The sequence below is a fragment of the Camelus dromedarius genome, chromosome 1 (genome assembly GCF_036321535.1).
Source record: "Camelus dromedarius isolate mCamDro1 chromosome 1, mCamDro1.pat, whole genome shotgun sequence".
Lineage (NCBI taxonomy): Eukaryota > Metazoa > Chordata > Mammalia > Artiodactyla > Camelidae > Camelus > Camelus dromedarius.
In genome coordinates this window covers 122,917,021-122,937,023 of record NC_087436.1, presented here as the reverse complement: position 1 = coordinate 122,937,023, position 20,003 = coordinate 122,917,021, and the positions used below count along the sequence as shown (strand labels likewise).

General features: G+C 61.8%; 1 protein-coding gene and 1 long non-coding RNA gene across 3 annotated transcripts; both read left to right on the top strand.

Moving 5' to 3' along the window:
• The first annotated feature begins 5,811 nt into the window (after positions 1-5,811).
• Positions 5,812-19,081, top strand: FGFRL1 (fibroblast growth factor receptor like 1). 2 transcript variants are annotated; one of them, XM_031439515.2, is made up of 7 exons: positions 5,812-5,899; positions 6,474-6,571; positions 15,393-15,665; positions 16,764-16,844; positions 16,929-17,213; positions 17,290-17,643; positions 17,770-19,081. In XM_031439515.2, the coding sequence occupies exons 2-7, from the start codon at positions 6,490-6,492 to the stop codon at positions 18,210-18,212; spliced, it is 1,518 nt and encodes a 505-aa protein (XP_031295375.2). In that variant the 5' UTR covers positions 5,812-5,899; positions 6,474-6,489; the 3' UTR covers positions 18,213-19,081. The 2 variants fall into 2 exon arrangements, with proteins under 2 accessions (XP_031295375.2, XP_064345051.1); XM_064488981.1 differs by lacking the exon at positions 5,812-5,899 and adding an exon at positions 6,157-6,257.
• LOC116148922 (uncharacterized) lies at positions 6,586-8,467 on the top strand. The gene is made up of 2 exons (XR_004132512.2): positions 6,586-8,072; positions 8,186-8,467. It is a non-coding gene; the product is annotated as an uncharacterized LOC116148922 (long non-coding RNA).
• Positions 19,082-20,003: the final 922 nt, after the last annotated feature.

Below are 20,003 nucleotides of genomic sequence, written 5' to 3'. Positions count from 1 at the left end.
GTTATTGGTTTGCAAATATTTGAGGAGTTTCCAGATATCTTTGGTTAGTGACTTCTAATATAATTCCAATGTGGTCAGACAACATTCTTTGTATGATTTGAATTATTTTAAATATACTGCCACTTGTGGCTCAGAAAATGTTTGCCTGTTCTATAAATATCCATTAGGCCCATTTAGCTGATAGTGTTGTTCAAGTTTTCTGTATTCCTGATGAGTCTCTGTCTACCTATTGAATCAAGAGTTGGGAGAGGAGTGTTGAAATCTCTGAGTACGATTGTGGATTTTCTCGTTTCTCCCTGGTCAGTTCCTGCTTCATGGATTCCTGTCTGCTGTTGTCAGGTGCATGTACATTTTGGGTTGTTTCATTTTTTCATGATTTCAGAACAGTTCGTTATGAAAAGACCGTGTTTATCTCTGATCACATTCTTGCTCTGAAATCGACTGTCTGATGTTAGCGCCGCCACTGCAGAGTTCTGATTAGTGCTCGCCAATTTTTCTTTTTCTACTCTTTAACTTTTAACCTGTTTGTATCTATATTTGAAGTCTTTGTAGATGGCTTATAGTTGAATCTTGCTTTTTTTTTTTTTTTTTAACCCTGTCAGGTAACCTCTCTGCCTTTCAATTGGGATGCTTGGATCATTTACATTTAGTGTGATTATTGATATGATTGGGTTTAAATCTACCTTCTTGCTATTTATCTTGTATTTGTCTCATCTGTTTTCTCCCTTTTTTTCTGTTTTCTTTTGGATTATTATTATTTTTAAAATTACTCCCTCTGTCTCTTCTATTACATTCTTAGTTGTTATTCTTTGCTAGTTTATTTTAGTGGTTGTGTTAGGATTTATGCCATCCATTTTCACTTGTCAATGTCTGCTGGTGAGTGAGATCATACCAGCTCACATGTAGTCAGAGGACCTTACAAACCCATTTCTCATCTTCTCCCAGCCTTTGTGCTCCTGTGATCATACATGTTCATTTTTCATATGCTGTCAATCACACAATACACCGCTGTTCTTTCTGCTTTAAGCAGATGAGTGTATTTTAAAGAGACTTAAATCATAAGAAAAGCATTCCCTGCAGTTTCCCTGTCTGGGACCCTTCTTGTCTCTGGGTGGCATCTGGCTTTCCTCTGGCCCCACCTTCCTCTGCTTGGATGATGTCCTTTAACATTTCTTGTGGTGTAGATCTGCTGGTGATGAATTCTTCCAGTTTCTTCTGTTTGAAAAATTCCTTGTTTCACCTTTGGTTTCAAAAGACACTGTTGCTCGTAGAGAATGCAGGTTGATGGGCTCCCTTTCCTTGAATTTTAAAGATATTGCTCTACTGTCTTCTTGCGTGCATTGTTTTCATCCAAGACATCAACAAAACATCCTTTGTTTGTTTGTTTGTTTCTGTATAAAAATGTGGCTTTTTCTCTGGGAGCATCTCAGTTACTCTCTCTATAGCTGGCCCTCAGCGCCCCGAGAAGGGCTACGGCTGGCCCTCAGCGCCCCGAGGAGGGTTACGGCTGGCCCTCAGCACCCCAAGGAGGGTTATAGCTGGCTCTCAGTGCTCTGAGACTCTGAGAAGGACGCTCCTCAGGAAGTTTTCTTCCTGATTCTTGTGGTTACATTTTCTTGAGCTTTTGGAAACTGTGAGTTTATGTCTTTTATCACATTTTGAAAAATTGTGGCCACTTTTTCTTAAAATATTTTCTTTTCCACCCTGTCTCCTTTCCCGTGGGGCTCCAGTTCCACGTGCATTTCACTACGTGATGTTGTCCTAGGACTCACTCATGGTTTGTTCATTTTTTCAGTCTTTTTTCTCTTTGTTTCCTTGGACAGTTCCTCTTGCTCGGTCTTCAAGATCAGTCTTTTCTTTCCCAGTGTTCTATTGACCCTAGTGTCTTTATCTCAGACATTGTAATTCTCATCCCTGCACGTTCAGTTGGGGGTTTTAAAAAGTCTTCCCTGTCTCTCCTTAATATGCTCAGTCTTTGCTCTGACACCTTGGACAAACAGAAGACAGTAAATGTGTTGGTGTTCTCATCTGCTAATCTCATCATTTTCATCATTTCTGGGTTCTCCCTGACTGTTTTCCCCTCTGTACTGGTTTTAATTTCCTGCTTCTCTTCATGCCTGGGGATTTTTGGTTGGATGTCAGACATTGTGTGTTCTGCCTTATTGGGTGCTGGATAGTTTTGTGTTCCTATAAATAGTCTTGCGTTTGTTTCTGGGATGCAGTTAAGTGACTTGCAAACAGTATGGTCCTTTAGGTCTTGTTTTTAAGCTTTGCTGAGCCGGACAAGAAATGCATTGAGTCTAGAGTTGATTTTTCCCTTCTACTGAGGCAAGACCCTTCTTTGTACTCTAATCAATGCCCCTTGAATGACTAGGTTCTCAATACTGACTGTTGGATGCAGACATCTTTCCTGCCCTGTGGACTCCCATCCTTCTGGGTGGTTCTTCCCCATCCTTGGGTGGTTCCTTTTCACTCTTGGACTGATCTGTAGTCAGCTGAAGCCTTGAGGATGAGGGACCCTCTGCTGGTCTCTGGGGCTCCTTCTCCACACAGCTCTTTCCTCTCCAGGACTCTGTCCTATGAACCCTGGCTACCTTCCCCTGCCAGGACTCCCCCTCCCTCTGGACTCTGCCTGGGTCCCCACTCCCGGCACTGCACCCTGGAAGGCAGGGAGTGGGGACAAGCATAAGGCCCCCTTCATTTGTTTCCTGTCCCACAAGGACCACTGTCTCCTGTTGCATGATGTCCAGTCTTGGGTGCTGTTTTTCATATAGTTTATCTCTGATTTTTTTATACATGTGGAGAGCATGTAAACTGGTGCCTGCCACTTCATCTGGAGCTGGGGCTTCAGTTCCCTGCCAGCACTTCTCATCGTCAGACGTGTTCCTCTCAGTCCCTACACCTGCCACCAAGATGCCCTCTCTGTGAGGGCTGGGGACATGCTTTCCTTGTGGAACCTCGCAGGTCCAGCCTCTTGAAGAGCCTGGCACAGAGCCAGGGTCAGCGTGTCATGGTTGAACGATGACCACGTGGAGGGCAGATGAATACCTCTTCTCGGGCTCATTGTGCAGCCCAGGTGGGAGACAGAGACTCTGGAATCCCCGCAGGGGTTCTGTGAGATCAGGTTGCAGATGGGAACCGAGACCAGGAGGTCAGCTAATGGCCCAAGTCTCAGTTTTAAAAGGGCAGTATTTGAACCAGTTCCTATTCCTGGAGCATTGTCATGAAGGGGAAGGGGGAGCCTGCTGGTTGGAGAGCTTCATGGAGGAAGCAGCCTTGGAGGTGTGGGAGGCTGGCAAGGCTCTGGGAAAAGAGCCGGCCACCCTCAGGGACCGCCATGCCCCGCGCCTCCGCCAGGGGGCAGCGAGTCCCCGCATAGGGAGGTGGGCCCCGCCCAGGACGCGTCCTTTCCTGCTCACACACCTAAGGTGTGGGCCATGCCCCCTCGCCCACCTGCCTGGACTGCCACTGCCACCTGGGGCCGCTCACCTGGCCATGGCCCCTCCCTACCACTCACCGTATCCCCCACCCGGGCACTGGACTGCCTTGCTCTAGCTCGCTTCCTGCCTCTGACAACCCCCACCCCCACCCCTCCTTGCTTCAGAGCCAGCTTTTCACACACCTGCCACTGGCAGCCTAACTCACCTGTCCGAGCTCTTCACGCTATGGTGGTTTCTCCCACAAACCTGCCTGCAAAGTCCCAGGCAGCCTTCGTACTAGCCCTGGACCTCTCTACCCATTCTGTCCTGAAGCGCGTGTCTGTGACCCCCAGCGCTGGCTGCACCGGCCGCAGATGGGCTCAGGAACCGGCTCTCCTGGCTTCCTCACCCGCGGAGCCTGACTGCAAGCACAGGAGGCTGCTCAGGTCTGCCTCTGGGCCTTCACCCAGACGTAGGCAGGACAGAGATGGGCCCACCACCATCCACCCACCAGGTGCCCACACCGGCCCAGACACAGGATTTGGAAACATGCCTTCTCACTGGCTTGGGAAGGGTAAGCAGCTGGGGCTTCGATGGGCCCTAAACCCTGATGGCTGGCACTCCCTCACCCAGCTCTCCTCTGCCTGGGGACCTGTACCTGCAACACCTCACCAGTTTCAGTTTTCCCTGGAAGAGGGAACTCCTGAGAGGACAGAGGTTCTTCCAGGCACAGTTCCCAAGGGAATAGCTTGGGCAGAGCCCAGAGGGGATGGGGGGTGCTGCAGGGTGGGAGTGGGGTTGGGGTGCTGCAGGGTGGGAGTGGGGCTGGGTGTGCTGCAGGTTGCAGGTGGGGTGGGGGCTGGAATGGGCCAGACTTGAGGTAGGGAGTGGGACAAGGGCAGGACCCAGGTGTGCAGAAAACCGTGGGGTTTGTATTGAGGGCAGTGGGGAGCCAGAAGAGTCAGGATTGTGTTTTAAAATGGCAATTGTCCATTCCAGTGAAGTGACAGTGCAGGGAGAGCAAGGGAGTACCTGGACCACTCATTTAGGCCAGAGAGGATGGGGGATGGTCAGAGAGACCCTGAGGGATGGCAGTTGGGGAGGCAGGAGAGCCAGTGGGTGCACGTGACTGACCAGGAAAGGGAGGGCAGTGAGGCAGTGTAGAGAAGGGTCCACAGTGGAGCTGGACTCCACAGCGCGTGGTTCCAGTCCTAGACATGCCAAGTGCTGGCTGGGAAATCTTGGGTAAGTTGCCAACCTTCTCTGTGCCTGCATTTCTTCTCTGCACAGGTGACAGCAAGATACTTGCCTGGTTGTGAGGGTTAAAGGCGGCACTGTGTGTGGTGTTCTCTATTTATAATGATTATTAATGTCCTTGTGTTCCTATCACTAGTGGGTGAGAGGCGGGAAGCCGCTAGGTGGGAGGTGGGAACATACCTCCCCCCTACCCCCGTCAAGGGGATCAGGTAAGCCGGGCGCCAGGGCAGGACCTCTGTGCCCCACATCACCCAAGACCTGACCCTTCCCTGGAATGGCTTGGTGCCGGAGAGGAGTCTTGGATCTCCTCTCTGCTCCCAACGACTCCCTGGGGCTCAGACCTCCAGGCCCTGACCGCCCAGCTGGGATCGAGGCTGGCTAGAGGATAGATGACCGTGGGCTCAATCAGGGCCAGGTCTGGAGGTGCGGAGAGTGTTGGTGGCCTGAGGTTGGGGGCTCTGACACGGGCGCTAATGGGTACAGGTGTGAGGTGGGCGCCGCAGGACGTGGAGGTGCGCGAGGCGGGGCTGGGCCGGGGCAGGGCGGGGCGGATGGCCTGGGGGCGTGGCCAGACGGGCGAGGTGTGTTAGGCGGGGCCAGAGGCGGGCCAGGGCCGTGGCGTGGCGGGCCGTGTTGGGGCGTGGCTGGGCCTGGGGCTGGCAGGGGCGGCGCGGGGGCGGGGCCTCGCCGCGGGGAGCCGCCCCGCCCGCTGGCCGCCCGCACCGCGAGGGTTAAGGCCAGGAGCCAGGCGGGAGGGGCAGGCGCGCGCGTGGATTGGTGGAAAGTTTGGGCGCGGGGAGGGGATACGGGCGGGGCTTGGGGCGGGGTTTGGGGCGGGGCTCGGCAGCCGCGGCGCACCGATTGGCGGGAAGTTGTGTCGGGGCGGGGCGCGCGGCGGGCTCGGCGCTCGCTCCGGGAGAGTTGACAAAGCCCCGCAGGGAAGGACGCCTCGCGGCGCGGCGCCCCGGGCCCCTCGCCCCGCCGCCCCGGGACCCCGGCCCCTGGACCGACCCCGCCGCCCGCCCTGCCCACGGCCCCGGCCCCAGCCCCTGGTCCCGGCCCCGGCCCCGGCCCGAGCCGCCCGCGCCCAGGTAGCGCCGTCCCGTCCCGAGGCCGGGCCCGGGGGCGCGGGGCGGCGGGGTGCGGCGCCCGGGGCGGCGATGACCTCGCAGCGCGCCCCGCGGGCCCGGCCCTGAGCCCCGCCGCCCGCGAGTCCCGCCGAGGTGAGCCCCTCCGCGCGCGCCGGCGATCCTGGGGGCAGACTGGGAGGGGAGGGACGGGGGCCGGGGCCGGTGCCGGGGCCAGGGGCGGAGGCGGGGGCCGGGAGCGCCCAGGTCCCTGCTCCGCGGTAGGGGACCGCCGGCACCGGCACGCGCCGCAGCTCCCGCCGGGCCCGCGGTCCTGCCTGCGCCCCGCCCCCGCCCCTGCACCCCACGTGCCCCCCCCCCCAGCGCAAATTTGTCCGCTAATGGCGCAGGCGATTATCTTCGGGGCCGCCGGTGTTGTGTGTCCCGCGGGCAGGGCCCGAGTTACAAGCGCCAGGAATCCAGACGGTGTTTGGAGGGGGGGCGAAGGAGGCCGGTAATTAGTGTAAACCCTTTGTCTGCCTTTGATACCCACGGTTCCCCCGCCGCTGCTTCCTCTGCCCGGAGCGCCCGAGGGAAGGCGGGGCGGCCCGCACCCCTATCCCCGCGGCCCAGGGCTGGAGTGCTAGCGGCTCCCGGGCCCTAGGCCGGGGTGTGAGGTGCATGGAGACCCCCATCCCCACGCCAGTGACCGGCCTCTGAATACTCCCAGGTCCGCACAGGCCGAGATGACGCCGAGCCCCGCGTTGCTGCTGCTGCTGCCGCTGCCTATGCTACTGGGGGCCCTCCCGCCGGCCGCCGCCGCCCGAGGTGAGTCCTGGCGCCCAGCCCGGCGCCCCGGCCTCTGCCAGCGCCGCCCCTTTCCCTCCGGCCCTGAACCCTGCCACAGTGCCCGCCTGGCGCGCGTGTTTGTGCCCCGCCCCTGCCAGCCCCGGGCTGTTCGGCCCCTCGCAGTTTGGCTCCTCACTGGCCGAGCGCCCCTCACCCTTAAGGCACCCCAGCTCACTTGTGGGCCCCCCTCACCCGTGGGCCCATCTCACCCACAGCTCACACACTGGGCACCCCAGCTCACCCGTGGGCTCTCCTCATCTATGGGGTGTCCCCAGCTCACCCACAGGGTTCCCACTCACCTTCAGGGAACCCCCAAGCTCATGTGTGGGGCCCCATGCTTGCTGGCAGGGTGGGCTCTGGCCCCAGTTCTCCTCAGGACTCACATGGCCACACACACATGCCTACAGCTGAGGGCAGCTGCTGACCTTCAGCTCTTGGGGGATGAGCTGTTTAGCCCCCAGTGGGCCAAATTAGGCCTCTGGTAACCTGCAGGGACCCCCCATGGTGACCAGGGTTGGGGGTGAGGACAGTGGGAATATTCTTGGTGTCTGAGACTCACGAACCATCTCTGTGCCCTAAGAATGCCCCTCTCTAGGAAGGCACAGGGTGAGGGCTGGGGAGCTGAGTACCCAGCACGAGGGGTCACTGCAGTGTCAGGTGGGAGCCTGTCTTAAGGCAGACCCTGAGACCACCTACTTTAGCCTAGACACTGTCTCGCGGTGTGTGCCATGCCAGGGCCTGGACGTGGGCACACACGCCTGCTGTGCAAGTGGGCAGGCTCGGATGCCTCTGGAGGGACCCCTGCCCCTGCACCCAGCCCCAGCAAGGGGCATCCTCAGCTGATGGGTGATGGGTGATGCGTGTCCGCAGACTCCCACCGCCATGTTCAGTGCTGGCCTCCCTCAGCTAGGCGGGCCCTGTGGCCGGGCCAGCCCTTTGGGTGTGTTGACCACTCAGGATCGTCCCTGCCCTGTCCACCAGTCCTTAGAGGTTTCGCACCCCTCCCCCGCCGCCCAGCAGGCGCACTGAACCCAACCTGGCCTTATATGGCCATGTTCGGGTGTGGGGTGGCGGGCGGCGGCCCAGGTGGGCCTCATGCCACAGTACCCCCCCGCCAGCCCCGCCGGGGACTGGCTGGCTGGCTTGAGGGTGGGGGCTGCCCAGGCGTGGCTGGGACGGGCAGCGTCCAGGGCACTGCGGACACTCAGGTCATGCCCAGTAAGGCCCCCCCCCGGTGGCCAGCGGCCTGGACTCTGATTCCTGTTTTATCTGCTTGGACTCCCCAATCCCCGCACCTGCCTGTCCTCTGGCCACTCGGCCAGGGAGGCTCTGGGAGCCACTGTTCTGGCCTGGTCATTGGCTGAAGCCTGAGATGGAGCAGTGGATGGCAGTGGACAGTCGGGCCCGCCTTGGTGCCGAGGGTCCTCAGAGGGGCCAAACCCTGCTCTGTGCCCCCTGGCTGAGGCCTTGGGGCTGCATGGTGAGGGCCCTGGCAGCAGTAAGGAGGTGGGAGCTTAGCTGCTTTCCAAGGGTAAGGGCCTCTGTGGCTTTGGGGGGTGTGCTCTTCCTGAATTGTGCTGGCTTCTCCTCCAGGCCTGGACTTGAAGGTGGAGCCGTTTCAGACGCCCCCCCTCCTTGGTGGGTGTTCAGGCTGAGTGTGGACCTTCAGGCTGGTGAAGCAGCGCAGAGAGAGTTCGTTCGGTGGTTTTTCGAAAGCCATTTTCCCCATGGTGTCACAATTTCTAGAATCGACACATTTCTAGACGCAAATCATATTTTTAAAGTTCCCCTTTTCCCAAAGTTTCACAATCTTGGTGAGTTTGTCTTAAACTTTTTTTTTTTTTTCAAATTTGGAAAAAGATAGAATTCGGCTTTCTTCGTTTCCGTTTTATTTCTCACAGTGGGAACATGAGAGGTTCAGAACGACATACCTTTTACAGATAACTTTGGAAGACATTGTTACAGGGTCTTCTGAGAAGTGCCACGTTTGAACTTTTCTCAGGATGGTCTCTGAGCCGCCAGCCCTGAAGGCCCCTTCCTGGTCCCCTGGGCCCGGCCGGGGTGTCCTAGGCGCCTTGCCTCCAGCAGGATGGCACAGCCTCAGGGCCCACCTGCCTCTGTGTTGGGAAGGGTCTGCGGTGTGTGTGATTCAGCGGGGAGGCGCGTGGCAGGCAGGATGGCTATGGTGCTGTGCCTGTACGCTGGCTGACCTCAGCCTCTGGCCAGGCTGCAGGGGACCCCCTCCCATCTAGGCCCTCCAGGCAGCAACAGCCATTGTGTGGCCAGGGCCGAGGTGGACATGTGGGAGCCTGGCCCGGGCTCTGTGAGGTGAGGATTTGGGCCAGCAGCCCCATTTACGTCTTGTCTTGGGCCCCACTCCTGGAAGGGAAAATAAATCACTGTCCCCTCCGGGGGGAGGAGGGAGCCGTGAACAAAGTTGCCTTTGGCTGAGCCTGGAAACATGACCGCAGGCTCCTTCTCCATTGTGCGGGGATCATGGGCCTCCAGCTCCCGCCGGCACCACAGCCCCAACCCGGAGATGTGGGTTTTCCCCAGCAGCGGCCTCAGCCCCGGCATTGCCGGCCCAGCTCAAGCACTGCTGACGGTGCTGGGGGAGGCGGGGTATGGCCCCACAGGCCAAATCCTGGCTCCTGGCCACCCCCTGGCCATGTGTCCTTCGACATTGGCCTCCTTGTTCCTCATCTGGTGTCTGCAGTCCAGGTATGTCCAGGTGGCAGCTCTGTGAGCAAGATCAGCCTGTGGAAGGGAAGCATGCCTGGGTCCCTGTCCCCAGACTCCACAGACGCCCCATCCAGGGCTGCCACCCTACCTGCCCATCACCTGCTCTTCCGAGTGGTGGACGCTGGGTGCCCCTGGCTCCTCTTGGGTCCCAAGGAGAGTTGGAGCTGCTGTCCTGGGCTCCCTCAGGTGGGGCTGCAGCGCAGCGTCCACGGTCCGGGATGTCTGGAGGGAGGTGGGGGGAGAGACATGGGCTCATGGGGCCAGGATGGGCCTGGAAGGAGAGGTGGGTTCTGGTCAAGGGAGGAAAGACCTTCAGCTGGGGGGATGTCGTGGGCAGCTCACCTTGGCCAGGGTGGACATGCAGGGGACACGGGTGTAGCTGAGCTGGGCCCTTGAGTGGGGAAGGGCTAGGGCTGGGCCCAGAGGCTGGTGGGTGAGGGGTGCAGGGAGGAGGGGCTGGGGGCTTTTCCACCTGAGCATTGCGGCCAGCCTTCCTCCTCCAGTGAGGAGTGCTGGGGCCTCCATCCACACCCTGGGCCCTCACCAAGTGGCTGGGGGCAGGGCCTGGAGGCTGGCGGACGTCGGGGGAGGGCTGCACACACCTCATCCCACATAGACTGGCCCCGCTCTGGGGAGAGCCAGCCCAGGGTGGGGGCTTCCAGCAGCTATCCCTGAAGCGCTGGATTCGCTCCGGCCCCCAGGCGGCTGGAACCCCGGGCTTCCCATCTTGGCAGGAAATATGATTGCTTTTCTTCCTGCTGGGGAGTTTATTTCGTGAGAGATTTACACAAGCTGTGTGCTGTCTGAGTGGCTGAGGAGTGGACAGCGGGGCCTGGGGCAGCAGGCAGGAGGAGGGACCCCACTGGCTCCCTTGACTCTGCCCCAGAAAAGCCAGGGCCTGCGAGCGCACTCCTCTCCTGAGGCCACCGCCGGCGGCTTCCGGGCTGCCCTCTGCCCTCCTGCAGCAGCCTGTCGGGCTCTGGGGAGGACTGTGGGGCTGGCTCTGGAGCTCAGCACAGCACAGCGTGTGCCCCTGGAGGGCTGGGGAGGCCAGTCTGGGCCAGTTGGCTGGCTTGGGCCTCATGCCCTCAGGCCTGTCCTCGAGAAGCCCTGGGGCCCAGGGTCGGAGGCCCTGGTGGAGCAGGGACAGCAGGTGGGGCGGGGGGCTCTCTGGCCTAGGGGTTCCTGGTGGCTGGGCTGCTGGCTGTGTTGGGTGGTCTGCTGCATGAGCCCGTTCTGCTGAAACGTCCATGGGTTCCAGGCTCAGGGGCATCCCCTTCTCACTTCTGAGGCGACTGGTACCTGGATCAGGGCCCTCAGGGTGGGGCCCTTGGGTGGTCTGGGCCCCGTGGCGTGTTCCACGTCCTCCGGGCCTAGCGCTGGCACGTGGACAAGGGCTTTCTCGGTTCTTTGGCAGCTAGGAGCAGGGCTCGGCCTCTCTGGGGAGTCCTGCAGGGACCCCAGTTCTGCAAGTGATGTTTGTAGGGCTGGGGGTGGGTGGCAGGCGTGGGGAGGGTCAGCGTTGAGCCTGGTGGACCTAGTGAGACCTGAACGTGGAATAGGAGTGGCGTGGTATTCAGCTAAGCCCCTGGGTGGGTCTGCGGTAGTGGGTCTGGGTGCTGCCCAGTCACTGTCCCCTGTTGGGAGTTCACGTGGGGCCCCTAGGGGAGCGGCACCCCTACTTGTGCCCTGGGGATGGTGAGGAGGAGCCCTGAACTGGGGGTCCACTGAAGGTCCGTGTGGGGTTTCCTGGGAAGAGAACAGACCTGGAGGCCCCCCACCTGTCTGCTCACCTGGTGCTCAGGCCAGGCAGCGGGTGGAGGGGACACTCCAGTCAGCTTGCTCGGTGGGTCGGGCTGTCCCTCTGTCACGCCCAGAATGTCCTGGTTTCTGGAGCAACCACCTGTCCTGCGGGTCCTACCAGTTCCACTGCAGGTCCTGTGGGTCCAGCCCCCAGGGGCCGCCCTGGGCCGGCTGGCGTCTCGGAGCTGGTGTTATGCACATGCACGTGTGTGTAGTGTGTGTGCCCGGGGCTCGGCGCTGGGCCAGTCTGCATCCTCCGCCCCATGGAAGCCCTGTGGTGGTCCTCACCTGTGTCCCTCTGGGGGCGTTCCTGCCCTCCCCCCAGACCTTGCCTTCCTGGCGGGTGCTGGCCCCAGGTCACGGCATCTGGGCCTTCCCAGCTCACCCCCTGTGCCCGGTCCTTTCACCCCAAAGAGAGCACCCACCTGCCTCTCCCAGCTCAGCTCCCTAGCCCAGGCTTGGCGGGCGCCCTTTGAGCCCCTCCCCATGCTACTCACTCAGCCCATCCTCCCCGCAGGACGGTGGCCCCTGGCCCGGTGCTCTCACCCTAGAGCCAGTCCCAACATGGTTAACCTAATGCCCACCAACCCCCTCCCCGCCAGAGACTTCCTCCCGGAGTAATGTCTGGGGTTTTGCAGGCTCCCTGGGGACAGAGCGGCCCCGATGAGCTGGCCTGGTGGTTCTTGCACCTTCACTCCCACCTGGGTCTGTGGCTTCCGGGGATGAGGCCTGAGACCACAGGTGCCTCTGCTGGTCTCTGGCACATGGGCCCAGGGGACGGGTGGTGTCTCATCCAGCTCCTCTTAAAGGGAGCTTGGGGTCAGCAGGCCAGGGCCCACTGAACGCCCTGGGCAGTGGGGAGAGGTGGAGGCCTACACCTGGGATGCCTGCACCGCGGCCAGGCCCCTGGCAGACGTGAACACGCAGGGAGCACGGATGCAGATGGAATGGCCGGAGCCCTGCCTCTGGGAGAGGAGAGGGGGGCGAAGGACGGTGCCCAAGGCAGGGCAGGGGCCGTGGGTCAGTAAGGTGTGGGGTGCTGAACCTGGGGTGGCCCCCAAGGGCCTGTGAAGGCTGTGTGGGGGTGGGCACGGGCAGGGGCGCAAAGTGGGCTACAGCTGGGGTCTCTTCTTCCCACCTCGCGTGCGGCCCTCCAGCCCTCTTCTCCTCCGCCCTCCCTGGGCCCGCTGGGGCAGGAGGGGCGTCAGCTGGGGTTCCCACAGGGTCTTGTTTTACTGAACCTGGGAGAATGGTGCTTCTGCCAGGGCAGGCCCAGCAGGGGCCGTGGGGGTCCTGGTGGCTCCAAGGCGGGATGCATCCTGGGCCGGAAGGGGGTCTGTGTGCACCCACGGTCGAGGTGTGTGTATCCGGGGGACTGCACGACAGCGTCAGGGTATGACGCCAGCTCTGGGTGGCAGCTGGGAAGCCCAGCCACGTCTGCTGGATGTGTGCCCCCCACCCCCTACCTTGTTGCTAGGCCCTGGCCCCTCCCAGCACCTCCATTCCTGACCATGTTTTCACAGTGGGGGGTGGAGGGGAGGAAGGAGATGGGAAAGGAGAGGGCAGCACCTTCCCTGCCCGTTACCTTGATGCTCAGCCCCCACCTTGTGGTGAGATGCCACCGCCCACCCCCAGTCTGCGTTTGCCTCGCAACACTCTCCAGGTGCCATCCCTGTATGTAGCCTGTGGCTCAGGGTGATCACTGGGCTGGGGCTTCCTGGAGGAGGTGCTCACAGGGAGGGGGCTGAGGCTGGGTGTGGAGGGCCCTGCCCGGGAAGCTGGCTGCCCCTCCCCCATGCCTTCACTCTGGCCTCAGTTTCCCCCTGGCTGAGTGGCTTGGATGCCCTGTCCAGGTGGAACAGCAGGGCTTGTGTTTCCCAGGCTAAATATAGAGCTGTGGCAGCCGTGCTGGCGGCTGAAATTCCCAGGAATCTGGGGGGCCAGGCCTCCTGCTGGTGAGGCTGCTGGGGTCTCTGCAGAGGCAGGGGTTGGGGCAGGGGCCGGGCCTGGCCTGGTATCGGGCAGGCTGCAGCGGGGCAGGGGCCGTGTGCTTTAGGGTGAGGCTGGCTCCAGCTGGGGGCCTCCGGCTGGGCTGCTGCCTGACCCCCTTACTGCCTGCAGGCCAGCCCTGTCCCTCCTTCACAGTGACCAAGGGTGACATCCCTGCCACCCAGTAGGTGCCCCCCACTCCTCAGGTTCTCCTGTCTAGGGGTGAGGAGGGCGAGAGGGTGAGGGGCTGGAGGTGACCCCCCCGGCATGGTCAGGCTGGTCCTTTCTCCACTGAGAAACTGAGGCAGGATCCTTCAGGGGATGGGGGTGTCGGACCAGCCCTCCGCGGTGTCCCCAGGATGCGGTGGGGACAGGCAGAGCCCAGCAGGGAGGCATGCTGTCCTCCCTACGTGCCTTCCAGGCTGTTGCGTGTGTCTGTGTGTGTGCATGTGTGAGTCTGTGTGCTTGTGCTTGTCTGTGTGTGAGCCTTGCGCCCAGGTGTCAGCCTTAGAGGCCCAGGGCCCGGGGCGGGCTGGGGGTGGGGGTGCCCTCTTTGTCCTGCAGCTTGGGAGGCCCCCATGAATGGTGGAATTTCAGGCAGTGACAGGTGGCGGACAGGGTCTGCCTGGGAATGAGACCAAGACTCGGGGGGCCTCAGGAGGCCCGCTTGTCTGCAGGCCCTGTGGCCCCTCCCTCTGGTGAGCTGGGTGGGCGCCTGGGGGAGCCTTGCAGGTAAACGAGTTACCAGTGAGAAGCAGCTCTCAGCCCTTCCAGGAGAGCCAGCAAGGCTGGTGACGGGGGGCTGGCTGGGAGAGCAGAGCCCAGAGTGCCTGCCTAGGGGCTGTGTGGCCAGGCTGGCGCTGCCCAAGTAAAGGCAGGGTGTGGAGGGGAGGTCACAGAGGGAAGGTGCCCCATGTCCCTATGTCTCTCACAGCCCTGTCCCCTGGAATCAGAGACTCAGCACGCGTCCCCGTCTGGGGCCCTGGAGAAGCTGAGCCCTAGGCTGGCAGCTCCCTCCATCCGAAGGGGGATGTCCCCCAGCCCGCCCTAGTGCCCCAGACAGAGGTTGTGGGGGCTTGTGCTCTGAGAGCTGCGTGGTGAGAACAGAAAGCCGCCCCCCATCTCTGGGGGATCCACAGGAGCACTTTGGGCCCCGGTTGCAAAGCGGCAGCAGACCCAGCTGGCAACTGCGTGTTGAAGAAACACCAGCTGGTTATTAAAAACACATGCTGCCCTCGGGCCCTGCAGCGACAGCATCCCAGAGCAGCCACCGCCTCGGCTCTCCTTGTGGCCAGGATGCGGTTTGCAGACCCTCGAGACTGGGGTGGCTGCAGTGAGGGGTTGATGTCTCTTTCAGTGGCTGTGGGTGGGGTCCCAGGAGCCAGGCCCCCATGGCTGCCTCTCCTGATCTGAGGGACAGTAAGTAGGTGGGGTGACCTCGTGAGAACCCGGCACCACTCATGGTCATCCTATGGTCCAGAAACTGCAGACCAGTCCAGGCTCAGAGCCACGGGCAGGCGGGGCTGAGGGTCGGCCAGGAGATAGTTCCACTCCTTTCTGAGGCCTATAGTGTCCTTCCCAACCGGCCAGCCACCTGCTGCCCTCCAGGCCTGGTCATCCCCACTGTCCCTGCACTTGACCCCAGAAAAAAATGGGGCTGGACACGGGCTGGCAAGTGGGGCTGGGTTTCTTCCTGCTGGTGAAGGGCACCATGGCCTCAGCCCCGGCCTCGGGCTTCTCCCATGGGAGACAGTGGTCACCTAGGGCCAGTGTGCCTGGCCGCTTGCCCCCTGACCCCAGGGCTTTCGGGTCACTCTCCTCCACCTGGTGTGGCCTGGCTGGCAGCAGGGAGGCTCGGGTCTGGGCAGACAGACCTGGGCAGAGGTAGCCCCCACACATAGGCACAGACGTGGGCCACCAGACACAGGCCGCCTGTGCCACACTAACCACACACCAGTGCAGTTACACGCGTGTGCACACACAGGCGAACTGGGTGCCTGCAGAGAGGCAGTGAGGGGATGCCCTCGCTTGGCCACTCGTGGGGGGCAGGCATCCTGGGTATTCTGGTTCCCGTGCGATGGCATGCAGCGTGCCCTGGGTGAACACCGTCTGTGGTCTGGGAGGAGGACGGGTGTATATGGGTGGCCTCCTCGGTGGGGACTTGGCAGGGACAGCCTCTCCCCTGGGCTCCTGATGCCCCCACCTGCCTTGGCCGCGACTCCCAGCCAGTCCCCTCCCCCGACCAAGCCCTCTGACTGCCCTCCAGGCCCCCCAAGGATGGCGGACAAGGTAGTCCCACGGCAGGTGGCTCGGCTGGGCCGCACCGTTCGGCTGCAGTGCCCTGTGGAGGGGGACCCGCCGCCACTGACCATGTGGACCAAGGATGGCCGGACGGTCCATGGCGGCTGGAGCCGCTTCCGAGTGCTGCCACAGGGGCTGAAGGTCAAGGAGGTGGAGCGGGAGGACGCCGGCGCCTACGTGTGCAAGGCCACCAATGGCTTCGGCAGCCTCAGCGTCAACTACACCCTCATCGTGATGGGTCAGTGCTGGCTGGGGCAGGACTGTGTGGCGCCCAACACACCCCACCCTCATCCTGCCCGAGCCTGGCCTCCTCTGAGCCCAGGACACCACCCTTTGTGGGCCCCTCCTTGTCAGGCTGCACCTCAGGGGGCCCTTCCTCCTGGGCCCCTCCTCCCCAAAGGTTCTGCTGACCTGGCGGCCAGGGTGGCTGCGGGGGTGGATGTGGGGGGCCCCAGGTGGTGGTCCCACTGAAGGGCAGACCAGCGGGCCAGGCAGGCTGGCAGCCTTGATGTCGGCCATGACTTTGAGGCTCAGGTTTCGGAGTTCAGAGGAGCCGCTGGGAACGAAGGGCCTCTGTTCTCTGCCTCTGGGGTCTGGGCTTGGGGACTGGGCAGTGCCCCTAGCAACACACCCTCCACTTACTGGTACTAGGCACTGCGCCCAGCTTCCCCCGCCACGGGCTCTGGGTGGGTCCCTTGAGGCAGGCTCCCTGGCAGCACAAAGGAGGAGCCTGACCCGTGCCCCCCACCACTGGGTTCTTGGGTCGGGGCTCAAAGCCTGGCCTCGGCCTGGGCCGGTGGAGGTGGCGGCTGTCATGGGGAGGGGGCATTCCTCAGTGTGCCCCACCCCCCGGCCAGGCCCCACAGGCCTTCCCTGGGTTGTGGAATGGGAGTACTGTGGATGTCCACCCCCCCGCCACCGTCCTTTCAGAGGGGAGGATGACCAGGCGGTATGCAGGCCATGTCAGTTCACCAGGCCCTCGGCGCCTTGATGTGGGCTAGGGTTACTGCAGCTGCCGGCTGAGCTGGGCCCCCACCTCCCCCAGGCCCTGCAGACCCCTCGGAGCCAGGGTGGGAGAGCCAGCTCTCCATCCCACCACGCCTGTCGGGGTCACCTGCACCCAGGGAGTGGACTGGTGGGTGGCTTTCGCCCAGCTGTCTCTGGATTCTGAGATGTGGGTGTGCGCCCATGGCCTCCTGCTGGCGTCTCTAGAGCTGCCCCAGCCGGGCCTGAGGCTGGGCCTGGGAACCAGCCCCGGGGCTGGGGTGGGGGCTGGGGAGCCATGCCTGGATCTTGGGGCTGCTGAGGCCCTTCTGATACGCTTTCCACTCTGCAGATGACACCAGCCCAGGAAGGGAGAGTGCGGGGCATGAGGGCTCCCCTGGGGACCAGGAAGACCCAGCCAGCAAACAGTGGGGTGAGCATGGGGGCAGATGTCACCACTCTCTTTCAGCCAGGTGGGGCCCCTGGTGCCCCCCTGACCTCTCTGCCTCCCCCGCAGCTCGGCCCCGCTTCACACAGCCCTCCAAGATGAGGCGCCGGGTGATTGCACGGCCCGTGGGCAGCTCCGTGCGGCTCAAGTGCGTCGCCAGCGGGCATCCACGGCCGGACATCATGTGGATGAAGGATGACCAGGCCTTGACGCGCCCCGAGGCTGGAGAGCACAGGAAGAAGAAGTGGACGCTGAGCCTGAAGAACCTGCGTCCGGAAGACAGCGGCAAGTATACCTGCCGTGTGTCGAACCGCGCCGGTGCCATCAACGCCACCTACAAGGTGGATGTGATCCGTGAGTGCGGGGGCGGGGGCTGGGGTGCGGGCGGGCTGGCGCCTGGGGGCCGTGCCCAATGCGTGTCCCTGTGCAGAGCGGACGCGCTCCAAGCCTGTCCTCACGGGCACACATCCAGTGAACACGACGGTGGACTTTGGGGGCACAACGTCCTTCCAGTGCAAAGTGCGCAGCGACGTGAAGCCGGTGATCCAGTGGCTGAAACGTGTGGAGTATGGAGCCGAGGGCCGCTATAACTCCACCATCGATGTGGGCGGCCAGAAGTTCGTGGTGCTGCCCACGGGCGACGTGTGGTCGCGGCCCGACGGCTCCTACCTCAACAAGCTGCTCATCACTCGCGCCCGCCAGGACGACGCGGGCATGTACATCTGCCTGGGCGCCAACACCATGGGCTACAGCTTCCGCAGCGCCTTCCTCACGGTGCTTCCTGGTGAGTGGGCCACGCCCTTCCTGCCCCACCCCGCCTCCGTCCTGGGCTACGCCCGCAGAGCCCTCCAGCCGGCACCCCCAACCGGATCCCTGGTGATGTTCCCCTCCCCACCCTCTTCTCCTGCAGACCCAAAGCCGCCAGGGCCACCCGTGGCTCCTTCGTCCTCGACCACTAGCCTCCCGTGGCCAGTGGTCATTGGCATCCCGGCCGGCGCCGTTTTCATCCTGGGCACTGTGCTCCTGTGGCTCTGCCAGGCCAAGAAGAAGCCGTGTGCTCCCACGCCTGCCCCTCCCGTGCCGGGACACCGTGCACCCGTGACGGCTCGTGACCGCAGCGGGGACAAGGACCTGCCCGCCCCCACCACCCTCAGCGCCACCTCTGGTGTGGGGCTTTGTGAGGACCTCGGGCCCCCGGCAGCCCCTCAGCATCTGCTGGGCCTGGGCTCAGCTGCTGGCCCCAAGCTTTACCCCAAACTCTACACGGACACGCTCACTCACACGCACTCACACACGCACTCACATGTGGAGGGCAAGGTCCACCAGCATCAGCACATCCACTACCAGTGCTAGAGGGTGCAGCTTTCCGATGCCCGCCCACCAGAGCTCCGGGTGCCTGGGATGGGCTGGAGGGGGCCCAGGCTGGGGCGAGAGGGCCACTGAGGGAGATGGACCACAGGTGAGGGTGAGAGGTGCCCCGTGTGAGGCACACACACACACAGACGCACATACATGCACGACATACCTCTGGACACACACGGAGTCACACACACACACACACACACACACACACACACACTCTCAGACTAAGCAGCCCTTGGGAAGGTCTGTGTTGTAATTTGCAGTGCGCATGTAGCAATGGGCTAGCTCATGAAGGAATCCCTTGGCCCCGTGGGAAGGATTTCACAGAGGCCATGATCACCCCCCAACCCCGGCCTGGCAGGAGATCTGAGAGGCACCCTGGCTTTGTGAACCAAAAACTCCGACCCCTTCCCTACGCCTGCCCGCCTGTGTCCCTGCCCCGGCTATTTTTGCCACCACCTGTCCTGGTGTCCAGGAGTCCACCAGTACCCTGGGCAGGGGGGGTCACATGTAGCAGTCCAGGGCCCTGCCCAGAGAGGCTGGAGCCGGCTGGGGGTGACTCCTGCCCCACCCGGCCTCCCACTGCCAGAGGGAAGGGGCCCTTGATATTTATATTTAAGAAATTAAGATAATATTAATAATGATGAGAGGAGGGCGTGGCCACAGAGATTCGGCCTCTCCTGGGGCCCAGGACCCGCCTAACCCTGTGGCCACACTGATGTCCACCTGGGACCGGGCACCCATCACCCTACTCCCTGTGGCGGCCCCAGACCTCTGTAATTTTATATAGAGTTTGAGCTGAAGCTTCGTATATTTAATTTATTTTGTTAAACAAGAAAATGTGCATCCTTTCTCTCTAAGCTGGTGTGTCTGCCTGTGTCTGCGTGTGTCTGCGTGTGCATGCATGTGTACATGCGTATGTGCCTGTGACCAGACTGGGTTCCAGAATCGGGAGCAGAGGAGGCTCTCAGGAGCCCCATTGCCAGGGCTTAGGCTCCAAGGCTGAGACCTTGGGTCCCCAGGGCCCGCCATCTGGGCCGCCGAGCAGAAGGAGTCTTCCCCGCGCACCTGCACACCCTCCCGCGCAGGCCAGAGTCCTGCTCACCTGGCCCTGTGGGTGCCCCTCTACGGGCGTGGCCCCTGCAGCCCTCAGGCCTCTGCTTCTCCCCACCACAACCTGGGGTTAACTGGGCAACGGCTGTATTGTTGCCTCTACCCAGGTGACCCAGTCTCTGTCCACCTAGGGTGGTACAACCATGGTCTCAGTCTCCAGATGGGGAAACTGAGGCTCTGACCCACTCGGCCAGCACGCAGGGGTTGGGTTTCCTCTGGCCCAGAGGTTCTGGAGCCTTTTAAGAAAAGTAGTAAGATAAGTGTGCGATTTTAGCAAAGCTCCTGCATGACAGTGTCGGAAGGTCCAAGGGAGGGGTGAGGCCTTGCTGTGTCCTGAGCACTGCCCCAGCCACCGCAGCTTCTTTGCGCTTCAGGAAAGAAGCATGGGCTCCGCCTGACCGTCCCACCCAAGAACTGCTGGCCCCCAGATTAAGGTTGAGTGTCTCCTCCACTCCCTCATAATGAGGTGCTGTCCCCTCTGCCTCCGCTAGGCTCCCAGGGCTGGGTCCACTGTCCCCTCCACCACTAGGGCTCCCATGAATGCAGAACGGGGTCCCCTGTCCTCAACATCCCCCCATCCTCTGGCCTTCCAGGGTGGACGCCACTCCTGTCCCCAGGCAGGCAGGGGCTGGCCCTGAGGGAAGCCCCACTGGGGTGTCCTGACTCCAT

Excerpts from the sequence above, each read along its gene's own strand:
- FGFRL1 (XM_031439515.2), top strand. The coding sequence starts at position 6,490 with ATGACGCCGAGCCCCGCGTTGCTGCTGCTGCTGCCGCTGCCTATGCTA. Across the intron at positions 6,572-15,392 it reads GCCGGCCGCCGCCGCCCGAG|GCCCCCCAAGGATGGCGGAC; the intron begins GTGAGTCCTGGC and ends ACTGCCCTCCAG. Across the intron at positions 15,666-16,763 it reads CTACACCCTCATCGTGATGG|ATGACACCAGCCCAGGAAGG; the intron begins GTCAGTGCTGGC and ends TCCACTCTGCAG.